The 22,588-nt window shown below is 41.1% G+C and overlaps 1 protein-coding gene across 4 annotated transcripts in view; it reads right to left on the reverse strand.

The window, feature by feature from the left end:
• Positions 1 to 22,259, reverse strand: part of LOC149781221 (uncharacterized) — a 32,434-nt gene extending 10,175 nt beyond the window's left edge. For all 4 annotated transcript variants that reach the window (XR_016414656.1, XM_089935303.1, XM_089935302.1 and 1 more), the window contains exons 1-3: positions 22,062 to 22,259; positions 18,106 to 18,161; positions 16,263 to 16,421 (exon numbers count right to left, since the gene is read on the reverse strand). Coding sequence is in view for 3 of the 4 variants with exons in the window: in XM_089935303.1 (XP_089791429.1) it covers positions 16,263 to 16,421; positions 18,106 to 18,161; positions 22,062 to 22,216 (370 nt within the window). In the remaining variant the exon portion in view is untranslated. The remainder of the gene's footprint in view (positions 1 to 16,262; positions 16,422 to 18,105; positions 18,162 to 22,061) is intronic.
• Positions 22,260 to 22,588: the final 329 nt, after the last annotated feature.

A 22,588-nucleotide genomic window follows, 5' to 3' on the forward strand; every position in this document is an offset into this window, starting at 1 on the left:
ATTATGCTACATGTCTGCGACATGATGCCCCAGTGCTAGGCATCAATATAAACTGCCACAATGCAGACATCGTAGCGATGTGACTGAAAGATTGTTAAAGCTACGTTAAAAATCCAAATCACACACACATAGAGAAATTTTTTAAAATATGAAGATGTAGACGTGGTGGATACATACAAATCAGAAGCTGGTGACGTGGTACAAATCGTGGTAAATATCCCTCATCCTCAGCCTATGTAGGAGTAGTTCAGGTTACAAGGAGACAAAACGAAGATATAAAGATGATGATGTGTTAGCTACGTACCAGTCAGGAGGTGGTGACCTGGTAGAGACATACAAATTAGCAAATGATGACTCGGTAGATACGTAGCAATTAGAAAATGGTGACTCGGTATATATGTGCCAATCAGAACCCGGTGAAGTGGTAGATACATACCAATCAGAAGAAGATGGTGACGTTGAAGACACATACCAATCAGAAGATTGTAACGTGATATATATATATATATATATATATATATATATATATATATATATATATATATATATATATATATATATATATCAGAAGATGGTGACTTGGTAGGTACATACCAATCAGAAAATGATGCCGTGGTAGATACGTTGCAATTATAAGATGGTGATGTGGAATATACATACCAGTCAGAAGATGTGACGAAGGCCATGATAAGTGCAGAATGCAGGACTGACTAATATTCAAATTCAGTATCTGGATTCTGTTCCAGCAAGTCATCGTTGATACACTTCAACATTGACCGGTACTCGTAGGAAGATCGCACACAGGATCGCTCCACCTGGCGCAGTCTCATCCATCGAGAGATACAGACTTTAAATGTAAGTGAATTTCAGATGCAGCACAGAAGCGCAAAGAGCCGAAATCTCAGATCTATAGTTTTAATTGTGATGAACATATGAGTGGTCCACCTCGGAAAATAACAATATGGACTACGAATAAGGGTGATGTGGGTTTTTATATATAAAAATGGGTTTTATATGAGCGTTATCGTGAGTAGTGAAGGGGGATACATTAGCGACAATGGGAATTAGCATTACAGCCCCCCCCCCCATTGACAGATTAGCGACAATGGAAATTTAACATGGAGAAAAATCGTGGGACAGATTAGCGACAAGGGAAATTAACATGGAGAAAAATCGTGGGACTGTTGAGCGTCAAGGGGAATTGAACATGGGAATAAGGGACTGTATAGCGTCAAAGGAATTTAAACAGGGTGGGACTGTATAGCGTCAAGGGAAATTGAACATGGGATTTTTTTTTTTTTTTTATAAATTTTTTTTAAAAAAGGGGTGGGCAATCGAAAGTCATTCTCTTTTCGAGACCTATGAGTGGCCCTGAAAAGGGCCTTTGGGTTTATGTTAATGTATGCATTAACATAATTGGCACCGCATTGGTCTTCTTCTTGTCCTTAGGCTGCGCCTCACTGTAGGACCGTAAATCAGCACTCTTTTGAGGCATCCTTGTCTTTCTACGTAGATCCTACGTATCCACAGACTGGTGGCTGTCCTGTGGACAACGGTCCACTTGGATCGGACATACATGAGCATGTCCGTCCTAAACATCATTGAAGACACAAGGGTGGATGATTCAACTGTGGTCCACATCTTGAGGCGACGAGAACAGGTGAATCAATGCAGTGAACTGCGCTTATTTATAGGTAGAGGAAGGATTAAAACGGATTGAGTTCATTCACCAATCCGAACACGCGTTACAAAATTCAGTCAGTCCGCATCCAATCCAAAGAGAGCAGTCTGTGACGTCACGTGGTCTATATAGATTCGCTAGCGCCTGTGTGCAGTCAATCTATGCGACAGTGATTCAACATGACGGAAACTCAGAAAACGATTAACTGGGGTGCACCAGCAGTGGAGACCGCCCAAGGGAACCCGGACTTACTTTCAGAAGAGGTACATTGGGATTTTGTGGATTTTCTTACCTCGCAAGAATTTGTTCCGGAACCTTCGTCACCTTCTTCATTACCGCAAGTGGAGAATTTTAGACAGAGACAGAAAGAAGAATTGGAGAAATTTATACAACGACAAAAGGAAGCGGAACAAGCTTTTCTCCTACAGCAACAGCAGCAAGAAGAAGAGGTAAGAAAAAAAACAACAACAACAACAACAAGAAGTAGCAGCAAAGAAACAAGAGGGTGAAAATCAAACGGTCACGGTACTGTTGGACATTTTAGCGGAGTTAAGAAGTCTGAAACAAATGTATCAGACTTCTTTATTACGACCGAAGAGAATACGACCTTCCCGAGCTAAACACGTTAACCCTGTGACTAAGAATACCGTACCACCCTTAGTGATTTCAACCCAATCATCATCATCAACAGTACGCAGTCCAGAAGTAGGCCTTGGCCGTGGCAAAGGCTTAAGGCAGTTAAAGTTGATTGCTTAAACTCACCCCTACACCAAAAAAGGCCCTTTTCAGGCCCCCCCCCCCAGATTTCTCGAAAATAAATACAATTTCAATTGCCAATAACTCAAAAAAAACAACAACAAAAAAAAACAACCCATTTTACCCCTATAGTACGTGTATATGAGTGCGTGAGTGTAGCTTCTTATTTTAAAATCAAAACTCAAAGACACTTACCTTATATAATTAATTTATTCTTTTATCCATTGTTACAATCCAATTCACAATTCACAACAGAGCACTTTAAAAAGTTCATTGACTTCTTCTGTCTCATTGTTTACTCTCTCTATTTTTTTCAATTTCTTCACCGTCACAGTTTTTTCCTCCTCTTCCTCCTCACTTTCTTTCCTTCTTCTTTTCTTCTCCTGTTTCTTTTTCTTTACCTGGCTGCTTTCTTCCTCAGAAGAATCCCTCTCTTCCTCTGAAGAATCCCTCTCTTCCTCTGAAGAATCCCTCTTTTCTTCTGACTCCCCTTGTTTCTTTTTTGGGCAATCTGGAGACCAATGTCCTTTTTCTTGACAATAATAACAGGTATCTTGACTTTTGTGTTTTCTAGCCCCTTTTTTGCTTTTTTGATGGTCTGGACACTCTGAAGACCAATGCCCTTTCTTCTGACAGATATAGCAAGTATCTTGACTTTTATCTCGAAAGGAAGGAGAGTAGTCCGTGGGCTGGTCTGAAGAGAATTTTCTAATGACCCCTCGCAAAGCTCTGATGAAACGTTCCATCTGGGTAGTCTCTTCCATCGTTGTGCTCGGTTTGAGAGTGAAATGAATAGTGAAAGGACAAGACACACACCCTTTTATATACGCTGGTCTGCCATGACTATAAATTAGTCTATGGTGTTTAAACTTGAATCATTTGGCGTTTTTTACTCAAGATGAAACGATCCTATTCATTCGAGAAGAAAGAAGAAGAAAGTAAGAGGCAGAAACGTGATCTATCGCCTCGTACCAGGGCTGAAGTCTTGGCACAAATTCATGCCAGTGATTTTGAAGAGGACATTAGTGAACCAGAATCCGAACCCTCTAAACCAAGTTCACCACCCTTAGTCAACCCTGAAAAGTACTATTCCATTCGAGAGACGGAAAAGCGCTCCTCTAGAAAATTTAGAACCACGGCTTACAAATACACGGTGAAGTTTAAAGATTTCAAGGCTGAAGTACCGTTAGAGAAAGCGGAAAGGTTCATCACTGGGGTGTGGGATTCTTTGCTCACCACACTCAAGCGACAATGTCAACCCAAAGAAGACGATCGCTTGAGACTTTCCATACAACACGACGGTTTGAAATCCCCTGTTTGGATCGAGTTTAGCACCCCTGCAGAATTGACCGTTTCCAAAGTCATGGACAAGATTCAACACGTGCAACAATCTAATGACCAGTTTGACATCACCGATGGAAAAGCCACACTGGACATGACCCACGTCTCTCCTCCTCAAGGGACTGGACGCAAAAAGATGTTATTGGTGGACGAGCTTCGCAGCACCAAAAAGAGTCTCGTCCGAATTCACAACCCTCAAGACCAGATGTGTTTAGCCAGGGCCATCGTGGTGGGACGAACTTATGCCGATAAGAACGACACGGTAGAATGGAAAAGAACCTGGAAAACTATTCAACGATCCGATCGAGCCAAACAACGAAATGAAGCAGAACTCCTGTTACAACAAGCTGGCCTATCCAAAGACACACCCTGTGGCATTCCTGAGATGCAAACATTGCAAGATGCCCTAGCTCCACGATACACCTTGAAAGTGTACCCTCAAGAAATGCGCGGGCCTCTTTAAGGACGGAAACTCTCGTGTTGTCTGTTTTCGTGTCACAAGTGACATTCCTAACACTATGGCTACCTCTGCTGTCTCTGCTCCCTCTTCCTCTACTGTCAAAGTCATCGACGAACACTTAGATCGAGCCAGTTGGGAGGCTTTGTATCTTCGCCATCCCTTTAACATGCTCATTGCTGGACCTAGCGGTTCAGGCAAAACCGAATTCGTCAAACGTTTGATCGAACATAAACATCATTTGATCGATCGGCCACCTCAGCGGATCGTGTGGTGTTGCAAAGAGTGGCAATCGGCGTACAGCCTCTTGCGAGAAAGTCAAGGCGATTCCATCGTGTTTGTGGAAGGCATTCCTAAAGAAGACGACGGCATCGTCTCTGACTCCAGTCAAACCCATTTGGCCATTTTTGACATGTTAGGAGAAGACGAAGAAGAAATTAAACTGTGGTTCACGCGCAAAGGGCATCACCGTAATGCCAGTGTCGTTTACATCACCCAAAATTTGTTTCAACAAAGTAAAGCCCATCGCACCATCAGTCTCAACGCGCATTACGTGGTCTTGTTTAAAAGCCCTCGAGATAAATCGCAAATGCAAGTCTTAGCCGAACAGTTAGGAACGCCTTGGCTGACTCAGGCGTACGACGATGCCACTCAAACTCCACACGCCTATTTACCCGTCGATTTGAAACCTAGGACCCCCGAGGATTTGCGATTTCGTACCCACTTGTTTCACCACTGGTGCCAAGACGGAGGGCCTGTCCTGTACACGTCTCCGTCCTCGACTTAATTTCACTCCACAAAAAAATCTATAAACACCTCAGACCCTTTTCGTCTGTCTCACACAGTGTGAACATGACGTCCCTTCAGTCGCATCTTCCCGTCAAATTGATTCGTGCCTTGTATGGCATCAGTCGAGAAAAAAAATCCACAAATACGAGCTCGTGTCTTAGAAGCTAGTTTCAAAGAAGTCTTACGATGGTTCACGGTGACGGCACGTCAAATAATCCAAGGAATCATTCAGATTCCTCATCAAACCAAACGCTTTTTCGATCGAAACAAAGTCGCTTTGGTCCAACTGGCCGATCCCCGCATCGACACTCAAACCAAAAAACAAATCATTTTGAAACCTGGAGGGAGCGGTACTCTAGGAGGGGTCATCATTCGCTCTCTCTTAAGATGGGATCCTAATGCCCCCAAACTTCTCCACAAGAAAAAAGTCAAACGAAGCTCCAAGAAGAAGATAAAGACCAGGTCCCCAAGAAGAACTTCTCCAGTGGCGGGATCCTCCTCTTACCAGACACCACCCCGGAAAAAGAAAAGAAGCCCCCAGAAAAAGAAACAGAGAAAAAGTCCCCAGAAAAAGAAAACTAGTCGCAAGAGAGGCACTTCTTCGGCCAGGACGCAACCTTACACTCGCAAACCACGACCTGCCACGGCGGTGACTGCGTCTCCGGCAGCCTCACGTTCATCCACTTCTCCGTTGATGACACCAAGAACTGAAGAGCACTTGGAGACGTTGATCACACCAAGAACTTCTCCGTTGATGACCCCAAAAAGAACTTCCCCAGTGGCAGGACCCTCCAATTTAGTCGCAGTGGCTGCTGCTCACAAAGTACCTTCTCCCAAAATCAAAGTCCAAGAAAGATCGGGCATGTTACAAAGTTTACTGGATTTGTCCAAGCAAGAACTGGCTCGATTTAGTCCGTTACGTACCCCTGCACGACGTGTCATGCCTGTCCTCAAACTGATACGACGTAAAGACAATCAGTGGCGACGCGTTCCAGTATAAAAAAGACCTGTGACCAAGTCGGGGGTATCAGTGTTTTTGGTGCTCCTGAAGACTCAAAGATGTCACCCTCCAGAAAACCCCAAGGAAAGAAAAGGAAAGGACTACCACCATGTTTAGTCAAACATGGGGACATGTTATCTGTCCTGTCCAAAGCTTCTCCACCTCTACGAAAAAAAACTCATTCAATCGGCCTCCAAAGAGGTCATCGATACTGTGTGCGAATGTTGTTTGAACGTTTTGAAAGGCACGATCCCTTTATCCAAACACCAGAAACAATGTTTAAGCAAACATCGTCACGTTCTTCGCCAAATGGTTCAAAAGAAAATTCCGATTCGTCAAAAGAAGAAGATGTTGGTCCAACGTGGAGGCATTTTACCCCTCTTGTTAGGTCCCTTGCTGAAAGGAGTCTTGGGAACCATGTTGGGAGGACTGGTGGGAGCAAGATCAAAAGGCCCTCAGAAGTCCCAAGATCTCAGAATCGACCCCTGACAACCCCATGGAAGGACGAAAACTAGCTTTAGTGCCTTACAAACGATGGATGGAATACCATCGTTGGCAAGAACAACGCACCCCGCATTTACCTCCCAATCCCCATTTGAGCGAGATGTCCCAGTTACAACACGAATTGCAGTCCTTGATGGATCGCCAAGATTTGTCCGAAACAGAAAAATCGCAAAAGTACGGTCAACTCTTGCAACGACTGCAACTCTTTCACCAGAAAGCTTTAGACGAAACAGCTCTACCCACTCTGAAAGATTTTAAGACCTTGATGAAAAGTCCAGCACCATCATCACTATCACCACCACCACCACCACCACCACCACTACTACCATCCCCAGGGGTCACCAGAGATGCTACCCCACGAAGACCTGAGGAAGAAGAGATGGGAGAAGTGTTTCAAACACCGTCAGCAGCTCCCATTTCGAGTAAGATTGCAGCATCCTTGTTGACCCCGTCCCCCACACCCCAACGAGAAGAAATGAAAGCTTGGGTTAAAAAGATGATGTCCACTCCTCCTTCGACAGAAGTGAAAAAGAAAGAAGGGAAACCAGAAGTGAAAAAAGAAAAGAAGACCAATGCCATTCCATTGCCACCTCCACCACCACTACCTTCGACTTCTACTCCCGTAGCCCATCGGACACGTAAATCCCTTTGCAAACCACCCTTTCGACCCACCCAAAGTAGCATCACCGAAGAGTGGGTGACTTATTAACACACCAACCAACACAAACAAAAAATGTAAAAAGTCTTATCCAGCATTTACTATGATCTCTCGCATCCTGCAGGTTACGCAGGAGTTCAAAAATTGTATCGTGCTGCCAAAACGCGACTGAAAAGTCTCCGTTTACCTCAAGTGCAACGATGGTTACAAGAACAAGCTACCTACACTTTACACAAACCCATTCGACGCAAGTTTGCCAGAAGTCGCACCCGAGTGGAAGGCATCGATCATCAATGGCAAGCCGATTTAGCCGATGTCTCTCATTTGGCCAGCTACAATCGTGGCTACAAATATTTGTTTTGTGTCATCGACGTCTTTTCCAAATTTGCCTGGGTCGTGCCCTTGACTTCCAAATCGAGCAGCGAGTTAGTGCGAGCCCTGCAACGGGTGTTGAAACAAAGTAGTCGTCACCCTCTTCGATGGCAAACGGACAAAGGCACCGAATTTCTGAACCAAGCTTTCCAAAAAGAATTAAAGAAACGTGACATTCATTTTTTTACCACCGAGAATCCCGAAACCAAAGCTAGCATCGTGGAACGTTTTCAACGCACTTTGAAAGAACGCATGTGGAAATATTAAACGCATCACCACACTCTGAAGTACATCGACATCTTACCGCACCTGGTGCAAGCGTACAACCAATCTTACCATCGAAGCATCGTACGTGCCCCGCAAGAAGTGACTCCCGACAACGAAGTGCTAGTGTTTGAGCGTCTGTTTGGTACGTCCCCGACGAGGGCTGTCCCCAAGAAAAGTGGAGAGTTGGCCGTAGGAGATTGGGTGCGCATTGGCAAAACCAAACGCACTTTCGACAAAGGTTACTTACCTAACTGGACGACCGAAGTGTTTCGCGTCACTGGACGAGTGCATGGCCGTCATCCTACCGTCTATAAATTGGAAGACATGAACGGAGAAGTGCTCAAAGGAACGTTTTATTTGCCCGAGTTACAACGTGTGACCAAAAAAGAAGACGACGTGTACGACATCGAAAGCATTCTCGAACGCAGAACCCGTAAAGTGGGCAAACGACGTGTCAAAGAAGTCAAAGTACGTTGGAAAGAATATCCACCCAGGTTTGATTCTTGGATCGACACTTCGGAAGTCATCGACTATAAAAAGAACTGACCATCATGCCCTTTCACACAGACGCAGCTACGTCGACCACTCCTTCACCTAGTTCTTCTGTGCAAGATTTACAAAAACAACCCTTGTGGGTGTGGTGTGGAGAACGTGTGCCTAAAACGCAAATCGTCTTTTTCTGCCAAATTTTCGTGGTGTATTGTGTCATCGGGGCAGCCATTGCCAATTTGAGTTTGCAACAAGGAGACAAACAATTGTGGACCATTTTATTGAGCAGTTGCATCGGTTACCTGCTTCCCGATCCCTCCCTGAAATTCTCTTCCAACGGAAACCACGGGAACCTTGTGTCCAGTGCCAGTGCCAGTCACCACTCCAACAACAACAACCCATTTTGGGTGGAGACACGCCTCTGACGTCCAGTAACCCCTCGGACAGCCACAGAACTTATGAGTCACCAAAACCAATTTTACTTAACCTTACCCAGTGACAGTTCCATGGAGGTGTTTCCTCACAACACGTTGCGCTGTTACACGGCCAAATTACCTCAGGCCATCCAGTTAGATCACGAAGCCCATTGGGAAGTGGCTTTGGTAGAAATGATTCACCCAACACAAATCAAAAACATCACTGAAACTCAAAACACTTCTGACGTCAAAATTCTGGACCCAACAGTGCAGCAAACCATGACGAACACTCCTCAACATAGATCATTTCTTGCGAAGGACCCAATACACCGGAGCAGCAGTGACACTTCTCCTCCTTTTTATGTTTATCACTTTAAAATTAACTCAGGCCATTATTTTAGTGGTCAACATCTGGTGGAGGCCATCGCCGACAAATTCTATGCAACATTTGACAAAGTTCTGACCGGACTAAAAAAACGTGTCACCATGGAGTACCACAAACTGTCTCACCGTCTACTCATCAAATTTGAAAGTGAGGAAAAAAGTATACGTATTAAATTTTGCCCTGAATTGTATGACATTTTGGGTGGAGACCTGAATATGGTCACGGATAAGCAGACCAAAAAGATAGAGAAAGCAGAGATTGACAACAACGGGCATTTTGCAAGGTACTTTCGTTTCCCTTTAGAACTGAACCAGGGACTGAATTTGATCTTCGTGTACTCCGATGTGGTGGAGTACAACGTGGTGGGACACACCTCCGTACCGTTACTGCGTGTCATTCCTTTCAAAGTAAATTCTGCCACGGCCACTGACGAGGAAGGTGGAAACACTTACCACGTTCACCGCGAATTTGTACATCCTCACTATTTGCCTGTCAGCAAGTCGTATTTGGACACGGTCAACATTGCTATAAAAGGAGATCTGGAACAAAATATTCCATTCACCAAAGGAAAAGTCACGGTGAAACTCCATTTTCGAAAACGGTTCTCTCACGATTCGTAAGTCATGTATCCAGTGTACCGAGGGGTTGCTCGACAGCGAGGACACGGTTTAGGAGATATGTTAAAATCGACCTTTCGTTCGGTGGCCCCGGTGTTGAAACCGATGGTGACACGCGGATTGCACGCCTTGAAAGATGCGGAACTGACGCAAGGCAAAGAATTTCTCCAAAATGTCATCATCGACAAACAAAACCCCAAAGAAGCTTTCATGAGGGCAGGCAAAAATGTCTTGCTGCAAACGAGCAAAGACCTTTAGGGCCGCCGAGACACACCTATAAATGCCCTGCACGCTACCGAGTCAGGCATTCAGCAAGGACAAGGCAGAAAGAGACGACGAAGAAAACACCCTTTCACCAGACTTCACACGTGTAAAGCTAGAAAGACCAAGAAAAGAAGAACCGTTCGAGACTTAGACGTTTTCGATTATTGAGACACAGCAACAACAAAAAATGATGCACCAAGAGTCTTGCGCCTGTTCCAAGTCGGAACTGGATCTGTTTGCCATGCCCCCCACGATGATGACGATGCAAGAATCCCAATGGGTGGAATTTCACCCCGTCTCCTCACTGACAGATTCCGCTCCCATCGAGTTTGACATCAAGGGACAGCCCGAAGATTACATCGATCTGAATAGCAGTTACTTGTACTTGAAAGTCAAAGTTCTAGATAAGGATGGAAATGCTATAGACACTGAGCCAGTAGCTCCCGTCAACAATTTCATGCATTCCTTGTTCAGCTCAGTGGATTTGTACTTGAATAACAAACTAGTCAGTAGCAGCATGGATACTTACCCTTACCGTGCCTACCTGGAAAATCTTTTGACGTACGGAATAGATGCCAAGAACACCCATCTCAATGCCTGCGTGCTATGGGAACCTGACGATGCGGGCGAGTTTAACGAATTCCAACCGGATGCATCCAAAACACCACACAAAGAGGGATTTGTAGAACGAAGAAACAAAATCAAAAATGGAAAGATTTTAGAACTGATGGATCGTTTGCATTTGGACATGTGGTTGCAAGAAAAGTATTTGCTAAACGGGGTGGATATCCGCTTGAGACTGAATCGCAGCAGTGCCTCTTTCCATTTGTTGGCTAATAGTGCTGACGTCAATCCCAAAAGCAAAATCGAGGAGGCCAAACTCTACGTACGACACGTGGAAGTGTTACCTAAAGTGGGAAACGACATCAGTCAGACGCTGAGCAGAACGACCGCCAAGTGTCCCATACGACGTGTGGAAGTGAAAACGTTCACCATTCCCGCTAACCAACATTCCATGATCCAAGATCATCTGTTTCAAGGACAGTTACCCAAACGTTTAATCCTTGGTATGGTCAAGATTTTAGCCTTTTACGGAACCTTCACTGAAAATCCTTTTAAGTTTAAACACTTTAAGGTGAAGAAAATCGAAGTCAGTCGCGATGGCAAGACCTTGTGTACCAGACCTTTCGAACCGAACTTTATCCAGAACAATTACTTGAGATCGTACTTGTCCCTGTACGAAGCTACCGGTCAGTTAGAAACCAACACCAGTCACGGCATTACGTACGAAGATTACGCAGGAGGCTACGCTTTGTGGGCTTTCGATTTCACTCCAGACCAAGGCAGTGACGAGGGACATTTCCACCCTATAAAATCTGGCCAAATTCGTGTGGAACTTCAGTTTGCAGAAGAAGTGAAAGAGACAGTGAACGTCATCCTGTATGCAGAATTCGATAATACGATAGAAATCAACAGTTTGAGAGAAGTCATTCTAGACTATTAGAAGCCATGGAAGACTGTTATCCCTCTTTACCTAGTGGAGAAACTTTGGAGATGGAATGTGAGGAGACCGGGGAAGAAGAAGAATCCCAAGACAACGACGAAGAAGTTATCATGATGAAGTCAAGATGGCCAGAACAAGAAGCCCATTTAGTCTCCTGTTTTGCCAAACACTTGGTCGAAAAAATGACGGAATTGATCAAGAAAAATTGCTATGGATGTCAAAACGATCATCCCAGTCAAATTCAGCACGATAAATGCCTGATGCTACGTCAAGAAGAAAAATTGGACGAGTATCTGGACGAAGCTTGGAGTCTCATCTCGGACGAAGTCGTGTTGCATCAGTGGTATAAAGACTTGCGTGAACATTCTTGTCCACCATTAACCACTCAAGAGATCGATCGTATCGAAGTTCTCCTGAATCAAAGTGAGGAGACGAAACGAAGAAACGGTTATTTGTCAGACATTTTCAAGCAAAAAGTCAGGATCGAATTGATGACTTATTATTACCTGTGAAGAAGAAAACACACAAAACAATGGATACCTGGGAACTCTATTACCTTTTAAACCACAGTTCGTACACGGCTTCTTGGAATCCTGTCGTCTGTGCTAAAGATGAACTCCCTCATCGCAAACCTCAAGACCATCTAGCTTATGTGATCAACACGGACGACAGTCATCTCCCAGGAACCCACTGGGTAGCCGTTTACTTTCCTCAAGAAGGATGTGTGGAATATTTCGATTCGTACGGATTGCCCCCTTTGGAAGACGATATCATCGACTTTATGAGAAGAAATGCTCAGACCACCCGATTCAATAACGTGAAATTACAAGGCACAGATTCCTTGGTGTGTGGACAATACTGTGTGTATTTTCTGCATCATCGCAGCCTGGGCTATTCCTTAGAACATTTAGTGACTCATTTTGATCCTCGTTCTTCTTCAAGAAACGATGTGAAAGTAGATCGATGGTTTTGTGACCATTATGCTTATCTTTTGTCTCGAGCTAGGAAACGTAGTGTCCGACAATGGCCTAATGATTTCCAACAGTGGAAATCACAATTTCATTCACAATGTTGTCAGCCCTGTTTAAAGTAGAGTGTGAATTGAAAAAATGTTTGTGATTTGAAAAAATGTTTGATGTTATATGGTTGGATTATTGTTAAAAAAATGTTAGAGTTTTTGTTTAGTTTAAGTGATTTTTGAATAAAAGATGTTGTGTTTTGAAAAAAAAAATGCCTTTGTCTTTTGTTTGGCTATAAGAATGTTGATTCATGCTCTTTGACTTCTTACTATCCCTCTCATGACACTCATTGAACGTTGCGGCTCGAAAACCGTAGAGGGATGTTTTCCTTCACGTCCGCGCTTTGACTTTAAGAACCAAGTCAGTTTCCAGTCTAACCATCCATTGTCGACTCATCCTCCTACGAAGATGTGCTCCAAACTAGCTAAGCTAAACGAAGCCTACGTGAATTTGCATAGGGTCAGACACAGTCTGATACCGAAAGCTGAAGAGATAGAGAATGTGAGAATGCTAAAAGTCACTGAAGACCTGATAGAAGAGCTCTTCAGAGAAGAAGTGAACAGGGAGAAAGAAGAATGGACAGAGAAGTACAGACTTCAGAGACAGCAGCAACAACAACAACAACAACAACAACAGCAGCAGCAGCAGCAGGAACCTGAACCTGAGAGAGGCTTTGTCGATTGTCGTATCGACACCAAAGAGTTCTTCTTCTCTTTCCGAAGAAGCAGACCTATCGTCAGAAAGTCTATCCTCAGAGGACGTCGCATTCTTAGAAACTAAACGATTGCCATAGCAAACAAAAAAAACCCAGCCCTTTTCAGGGCTACCCCAAACTCTAGAAAAGAAATAACAATGGATTTGCCAATGTGTGTAGGTAGAGTAGTGTGAATATAAACACTGACTCTTTTTTATAGTGTGAGTGTATGTGTTTGTAAGTACTCACGTAGGTTGGTGTGGATAGTAGATTAAGATCATGGTTTTTTTTGCTGTTTGACGTGTGGGGAGAGTAGATTTGGGGTTTGATTGGATTGCTTTGCGTATGTGAATGGTATATTGAAGTGATTAATGAAATGTTTTTAGAATAGTGATGGGCAGTATAAAAAAAGTGAGTGTTTCTTTTAGGTGCGCGCGTTGTTTGGTTATGATCTAGGTAAGATCAATTTTATGTTTTTAGGGGATGTTTTCCTTCACGTCCGCGCTTTCACTATAAATTGAAACTCGCTGGACAGTCTAGCTACCCTTGTTGACTGATCAACAATAAAAATGAGTAGCAGACTTGAAAAACTCTTTGAACTCCAGATGCACCTGGAATATGCCAGATGCCTCCTGAACGAGCTGGCTGCGGAGGCCCTTGTGGAAGAAGCCAGGATAGAAAGGAGGAGGAAGAGAGAAAAATGAAAGAAGAGGAGGAAAGAAAGAGAGAGATCAGGTGTCACCCTATGATGAACCCTGTGTGCAAGGTGACACCTAAGGCAAGAACATCTCCCCAACCTGTAGCTGCACCACAACAGTAGGTAAGGATGCCAATTCATCATAGAATAAGAAATAGAAGAAGAGAAAGTTAAGTCTTCACTATTCCAGAGACAGAAGATTGGAATAGTGAAGCCACTCAACCCGCCTCTGCGCTTACAGCAACAAGGGTGAATTGGCAAGGAGACTGGAGTCGAAGATGTGTGTGTGGTGCCAGACCAGGAAGGTGCCAGCATTAGATAGGTGCATCTGGAGTTAAAAAAACAGCCCTTTTCAGGGCTACCCCAATCTCTAGAAAAGATATAACAATCGATTTGCCAATGTGTATGTAGAGTAGTGTGAATATAAACACTGACTCTTTTTTTCTTTTGTGTGTGTGTGTGTGTGTGTGTGTGTGTGTTTGTAAGCGCCCACGTATGTTTGTGTGGATAGTAGTTTTGGGTTTCATTTTAATGCTTTGCGTGTGTGAATAGTAGATTTGGGGTTTGTTTATTGATGGTTCACTTATGTGGATAGTATATTATATGAAATGAGAAAAGTAGGGGATGTTTTCCTTCACGTCCGCGCGTTGTTAGGTCATCATCTAGGTAAGATCAATTTTATGTCTTAGGGGGATGTTTTCCATCACGTCCGCGCTTTTCGTATAAGAACCCACAGTATTTGTCGTTCAAACCATTCTACAGAGAAGATGGCTTCAAACCACCTCGATAAATTGCAAACATTGCAAGACGTCCTGGACAATTTGGGCATGATGGAACAAATGCTAGTGAGACTAAACGAGGATCACTATTCTTATAGTCCCCATCGAGTGAAGATGGAGATTAACAACTTAAGAAAAGTAAAGGACATGATAAGTGATGTGATGAAAGAAATAAAGGAGGAGAAGGAGGATGAAGAGGAAAGGATATGGATAAGAGCATGGAATGAAAAAATTGAAAAAGAAGAAGAAAATGAGAAGAGGAAGAAAGAAGAGCAGGAGAAGAAGAAAGAAGAGAAAAAAAAGGAAGAAAAGAAGAGAAAGAGTGTAGGAGAGAAAATAAGAAGTTGGTGGAGAAATAGAAGAAATTAGAAGCAGAAGAAACCCAAAGGCCCTTTTCAGGGCCACTCATAGGTCTCGAAAAGAGAATGACTTTCGATTGCCTACCCCTTTTTTAAAAATTAAAAAAAAAAAAAATCCCATGTTCAATTTCCCTTGACGCTATACAGTCCCACCCTGTTTAAATTCCTTTGACGCTATACAGTCCCCTATTCCCATGTTCAATTCCCCTTGACGCTCAACAGTCCCACGATTTTTCTCCATGTTAATTTCCCTTGTCGCTAATCTGTCCCACGATTTTTCTCCACGTTAAATTTCCATTGTCGCTAATCTGTCCCGGGGGGGGGGGGTCTGTAATGCTAATTCCCATTGTCGCTAATGTATCCCCCTTCACTACTAATGTGTATGGCACAAGATTTTACAAATGGAATTAAATGTTGTAAAAGTAGTCCAGAAATGTCAGAAACCAGTGCGTGAGAATCATACCAATTTGACATTGGTTCTCATGCAGTGTTTGAATGAAGCACAGTAGTATTCTGACCAAGCAGCACGAAGATGCCATGCCAAGGTAAAGCTATGTCAAGAAATGAAAACTAAAACCCTAGGGTCAAAATATAAACTAAATCCCCATGACGTAGATCACCTTCACGTACTTTCTCTGGTGTGGTTCGGATTGATGGGAGTATCAGTATCCAATTATGCAAAAAGCTCGAGGTAATGGCAAGCAGGGTCTAATTATCTAATTGGCACAGTAGGCATTGTGCCCAGGGCCAACAAAAACATAAAGCCCTACGAAAACAAATTTTAAAAACTGTAAGAAAGATCTCTGTTTGAATGGTTTCCTTTCAGAGAAACGTTTATCATGATAATTTTGATAACCCATCGAAATCAATAACCCAATAAAAATGCATCTGCCAAAAGGTCTACGAAACAAAAGTGCCTAGGACCTACAAGAACCATAATTCGGCCCTGATAGCAACGTTATAAAATTGTTCTACGACTGCGGACAACACCGAGGACGTAGACGACGCTACGTGTATAGCATAAACTCTCCTTTCTCTTGTCTCCATGAATTAAAAAGAGTCATGCACCTAACATACGCATTACGAGAGCATGCCGGCGAATTTAGAAGAAAAAGAAGCGGAAGAAAAAGACGAGGAGAGGATGACGATGACGACAACCATAAACGTCAGCAAAAAGTAAAATTAATTTTAATTTTGTTTTACAATAATGCTACCTTTTCGGTTTGTATTCTTCTTATCTTCATCTGTAGGAGAACTCGAACTTAGAATCGCTTCCGTGGTTGTCATGTATTTGGAAGTTTGCAAAGTAGTGGAGTTTTCTTCTTTATCTTTTGCATCGTTGCCTACGCCATCGTCCTTCTTCCCTTCGTTCTCTGGAGTAATAAATAATTTACTTCTATCTTATTACCTTGGAATGACATTATTATTGTTTTCACAATATTTATTTTTAATTATTAGCTGTATTTGAACATTAACGAAGAATTATTAATAGCCGTGGAAGTCTGTGCCTATCTACTAGAATAAGGTAATCAAGATTTGAATTTGGGAATGAATGGCACATGACAGTCAAGCGAAGTCAATAAAATGGACGTTTAGAGACATGACAAAATAAAGGACATTTATTCTTGTTTCCGTATTGGGGGCACATCAGTTTAGTGTGATATACTGCTTTCTTCTCTCTATTTACCTACTACATTTCGCGGTTTTAATTTTACTTTTTCATTAAACATTTTGACTTGAAGAGAAAAAAACATCCCAACTTTCCACACCGATCAGTTGTAAATAACGGTAGAATAACTGGAATATACCTGCGTTTTTAAATAAACTGGCTTTACAAGTCTTGAAATTGAGATATTGGTCCTAAATTTCAGAATACAAGAACCCGAAAGGAGAATGAATTCTAAGTCGAGTAGGTTCTCAAAATAAATATTTTTAATGAGGGAGGACCTGATCTCAAAGGACACTGGCACCATTTAATTTTGAAAATGTTTACCTTTAGTTTATCTCATTTTCTTAGCAAGCAAAGACGAATAAGTTGAAATGGAAGCTATTAAAAATCTGTACAAATCCACACTGTGTTCAAGTCTTCCCTGTAAGTCTGTCAGTCCGTAAGTCGGATTCATGCGACTGTTCGTTTCTTGGAACATCAAATGGATCTGCACGGATTGAAAAAAAGCCATTGGACTCCTAAGATGATTGATGACGATGAGTAAGGATCAACAAAGTTTTTATATCTTAGAAGCAAACGTGGTATTGGACAGCGGACGCACTGGAGTGGGTGGATTGGCGTGGGGCTGGATTAAAAGATGTGGATATTTGTGATGGCTTTCAGGTCTAGTTATTTTTGACTCAACACAACAAACACATTCACCAGCAGCAACAGCAAAACCCCACTAATACCCAACCCCCAAACACCGACCGCATGAGCTGTATTACGAATTCGAAATATTTTTTGCCATTCATGTACTCGTCCTAATGAAACCTATCAGATATGTTAGCCTTCCATCAATCGGTGTACATGTAGCTCAGCTTAAAATTACAAATCCATGTTAATTATGAAAATATGACATTTTACCCCCCACCCTCTCCTCCTCAGTCAATACAGAATCTGAATCGTCTTTGTCATCTACTCAAATTCCTAATTATCATCACTCTAAACACAATCCTTGTAAATGGAGTTTAGATTATAGGATAACAGTGAAGGAGAGACGGACGCATGGACGAATGGATTGTATATGTACGCCCTGTCGGACGTCAAACTGTCATGGCCTATCGTAAAATATCTACAAATGGGTGGATATAAAATATCTTTGAGAGTCTTTTAATATCCAATATTGATTTTGTTACCAAAAAAAAAAGCACGCGAATAAAATAAAATTGATTCTCGAAATTTATCGTGGGATGGTTTGGGCAGTCGAGAGTTGAAGATATCGAAAGAATGTTTTTTAAAATACTGTGATTCGAATGATGTGCTCCGAGTCCGAAATAGCTGTTACGATCATCGAAATCTAAGGTCGGGCTAGTACCAAGGTCAGGTTAGGCTCAAAAGAAACTCACTCTCATTCGTAGTTGACACGGTTGTGCGTATCTCCGCCTCGTCTACATTCTTTTTACTGCAATTGAGAAATCAGGTAGAGACAACATATCTACTTTGTGTGAATTATCTTATTAAAGCAAACAAACAGAAACGTTTTATTCAAAGACGATTTTGAGGATAATTTATTATCTCAAAACTAGCATTTAAATGCGTAGTTGTTTATGGGAATATTTTTGAAGGCGTGTAGCAATACACATTTTTAGATACATACTATTTCCGCCGCTTAAGACAATTACATCCGTGTCACCAAGTATAAATGGGGACATATGGAACGAAATGGGCGGAACACAATAGTAGCCAGGCTTTATGTTAGTCGGTCCATCGGTGTAGCCGGGCAGTCAACAATTTGGTTTTCACAAGGTAAATTTACTGGGAATAACCAGACGAAATAGGGCGGAGCTTTATAGTATTCTTGTGGTATGTCAATCGGTCCAGCAGTGCGGCTGGCAGTCAACAATTTGGTTTACACAACGTAAATTTACTGGGAATAATTGCATTTCAACCTTGAGTCTACATGGTCATTTTTAAGTGTAGTTATTGCCCCGATTTCCATGCTTCCTACAGTGTTTTCCTGCAAGATAACAAGAGCGGAAATCTTCGATTTCAGTCCAATTGAGAACGAGTTTGACATTAACCTTTCCACGACATGATCCGCCTGACCTCTAGGATTTGTTAACACAGACTGGTTATTAATCATTTCAAGTAAAGTTTCCTTGTGAAAACCAAAAGTCCACCTATTTTTAGTTTCCGCAGGTTACCTTTTCCCGGGGAACTATCTTTTTATTAGCAACATGAATTTACTATGAATGGTTGGATTTCAGCTGAATTTTGAGACTCGACTTTATATTGAAGACACTTGAAGTTGTTTATATTTGCATAGGTTATGGGCCTTGTTTGCACTTTTTGTGGCTAATCATCACACTTTTACTTAGGAGTATTTGATTTTAAGTACATTTGTCTTGCGGCTGTAGAGTAATGAAGTACTTAGAATAGTTTTATTTCCAGGTTGTTGTTTGTTTGTTTTTTTAAATATAGTTTGCGATGTTGTGGACCCTGATTGCATGTTTCCCTTGCCTTTGATTTCCACAGAAAATCGCTTCCTGGGGTTCTGAGAGTTCAGCCAAAATTTGGCATGGAACTTAAGAATTTAGATTCGTGATATCTAAGACGTGTTTAGTTTTTCACATGTTTAAATATCATGGGATTAATTGTAAGGTTTCAATATCATTAACTGGTACGGTGATTTCCCATTTTTACCAACTTTGATTTGTTCATCGGATCTTCCAGGATTTAAACCAAATTTTATCAACAACTAAACTGTTAAACTATTTCAGCATTTCGCATTATTAGTTTGTAGTGTAATTGCTAGTATTTTAAACTGTCATTCTGTAAAGCAATGGCCTGTTACTTTTGAATAAAAACTGTTTCATTTCCATAAAATTTGTTTTGTTTAAGGTAATGGTGAATAAATTGGAGCAAGCGGGAGCCTTTTCCGAACACCAGTAGATAATAACTCTAATCATAACTGCCCAAGTAGTTTCATTCAAATATCTCCATTCGTTCAAAAGAATCCCCGTACTGGTGAGAGGTCACTCATTTCTTTTTTCCCTGGTCTTAACATATTTTATATATTCTTAGCACATCTCATATTTCGTCCAGTCGAGCTGCAAATAAAGGATCTCTACAACGACATAATTACTGACATTGAAGCATAATCAGCCAATACAAATTACAGGAGGAAGAATCAACACCCTTTATGTCGTTGAAAACAGGCGTCATACTGTTATATAGTAGGGACTGTGTTATTTTAATTATGCTGAAATTCAATGGATTAAATTTCAACAACACAAAAATTCTCTTGAAAATATCGGCAGTTTGACAGTGAAAGAAGTGTAACGAAATATTACAATTGAAAGAAATATCTGATACACTGTAAAAGCTCTCTCTCTCTCTCTCTCTCTCTCTCTCTCTCTCTCTCACACACACACACACACACACATAAGCTTTTTCTTGTAATCTTCTTGACGTAACTGTGTAAGGTTTGTAAAAGAAATTTTAACCATGACTTTACAGATGTTACGTTTTTCAGTTATTTTGTATGTACATTTTACACGTGTTGCCTTTGTCTGTTATTTCATATACATTTTACAGGTGTTGCTTTTGTCTGTTATTTCATATACATTTTACAGAGGTTACTTTTTTTATCTTATTTTATACACATTGTGTTACATGACTACACAAATCTCGCGACCTACATATCAATGACATCCGAGTTCAAATAGTCACGTGATATTAACAATAAAGCGTTTCTAACGTTGCTGTAGGAAAACAAACTGAAAATATAAATGAAAGTCAGGTACTATTTACAGAAAAATGAAAGAACATAAACTTCTAAAAATATTTGTTCTGAAAACTACGATCAGAAATCTGTAAATAATGCAGCAACTTGGACGAAACCATATTCAATAAGCGGAGAGTATGGGTCAATGCAGTAGTCATGTGATACCAACAAAAATTGCAGACACGTGCTTAGTACTTGATGGATCCGGTTTTCTCCACCTTGCTGGGATACCGACAGGTTTCTAGTCGTTGTTCTCAGAATAAATATGGAATTAAGTGTGCGTTATATTTATGTAATGTATTACATAAATTTTAATTAATATTTTCGAATTATATGTACAACAATTTTCGAAATGGTATATTGTTGATATCACGTGCTTATTGGACCTCTGATGTCATTAACATGTAGGTTGCGAGATTTGTGTAGCCATGTGACTCAGAATGCAAATGGCGAGTTCCAGGTCAAATTTCATCAACGATAGAGTTACATCTCGTCTGTCAGCGGATTAAATATTTAAATGGGGTGGCAAATGTCATATGAAATACGGACTAGCATACACAATGTCTATATTTGAAGAAAAAAAATAAGATCAGTGGGTTTTATTTAAAATATAGAAAATTTAATATATTGATTTGACAGAATCAAATAACTCTTTAAAACGTTTCTGAAGATAAATAGTTCTTTCTTTGGTAAGGTTTGAAAAAAGCTGGGAGACTCAAAATCTGCGAAGGAGAACATTGGGTCTATATAGTGCAGCACCTTCATTCGATAGTTACAATGTGGGGTGGGGTGGGGGATAGAAATTCCGCCACTACCAGATAAATGTTGGTGTCGATGTCTTGCACTGTTTGACTAAAACCATTTACCGATAGTCTTAATTTCATTTGTAAATAGCCCCTTTTGGCAGCCTAAACTGTTAAGCAACACGAAAATAGATTAAAAGAAATAAAAATGGGTTACTGTCGTGTCTGGACGATAGAGATTCAGCCATGTCACAATTAACTCATGAGAGCATCAAATCCAAGAATCATTCGTATCTAAAACAAAACAACACATCCTTTGCGTTGAATATTGAATTTTTACTACGATTACATATGCCAATTTCGATAAAATATTAAGACCATACTCTGGAATGTTCAAAGTCTTCGATCGCCTACCATTGGTAGAAGCATCTTTTTTACGTTGGTGCAGCTGTTACGTTGCAGATGGAGAATCTCCTATCCTATAAATAAATACGAAGCAGCCGCCATGAACAAGAAAGCATACGATGAAATAAAGCTCTAAAACTGATAGGAAATATCTTCAAAAAAGCAAAATAACTAGAATTTTAAAAAATAAAAAATTGCAATTATAAGGGTTTAATTTGTGCTTTTTTTCTGAATTTATCGTGGTATAAACTGTAAGTTGCTAAAGCACACAGGTTACATAACGCCCGTCTGGAGTTATTTGCTGTCTGATTTGGCAACTGACAATTCATACCAAAGATAAACTCAGAAAAAACAACATTAAACCCTTACAGACCTACCTACCTACCTACCTACCTACGTGTATTTAATTATAGAATAAAACACTTACCTTCTAATTATACTTCTTCCACTGAATTCGTATTTAATAACTCTGCACTCTGTATGCAGTATAAGGCTTGAAATCACAATAAAAACTGAAAGGAATGGAGACACCATACTATTAGGCCAATAAACGGTTGGAAACATATTTATGTACTTATACATGCTTTTAAGTTGACACCAACTGAGTTTAGCTGCATATTGTAAAGACCAGGATCTGTCCTATATATAAATTCGATTGCTACAAGTATAACAGGACAGAGGTCATTGAATTTCCAGGATATCTCAAATTAAAAGACACTCCTATTTAATGATAAAATTTTGCTCACGTGGTCGATTACCCACAACTAAATCTTAGATCCCATGTCATTTTTAATTTTTAAACTTACACACAAATTACTATTTCGACAGTATCTCCTATCTTCGCTATTAATTATTTGCTTTATGGTTAGCTCTCAAAACAACCCCGCTTCATGGTAAATAGGTATAAGTCATGATAGCTGCATTTTCTATCATCAAAATGCATAATTAATCGAT

Source organism: Sinohyriopsis cumingii, chromosome 15 (assembly GCF_028554795.1).
Source record: "Sinohyriopsis cumingii isolate HCF-2022 chromosome 15, ASM2855479v2, whole genome shotgun sequence".
NCBI lineage: Eukaryota > Metazoa > Mollusca > Bivalvia > Unionida > Unionidae > Sinohyriopsis > Sinohyriopsis cumingii.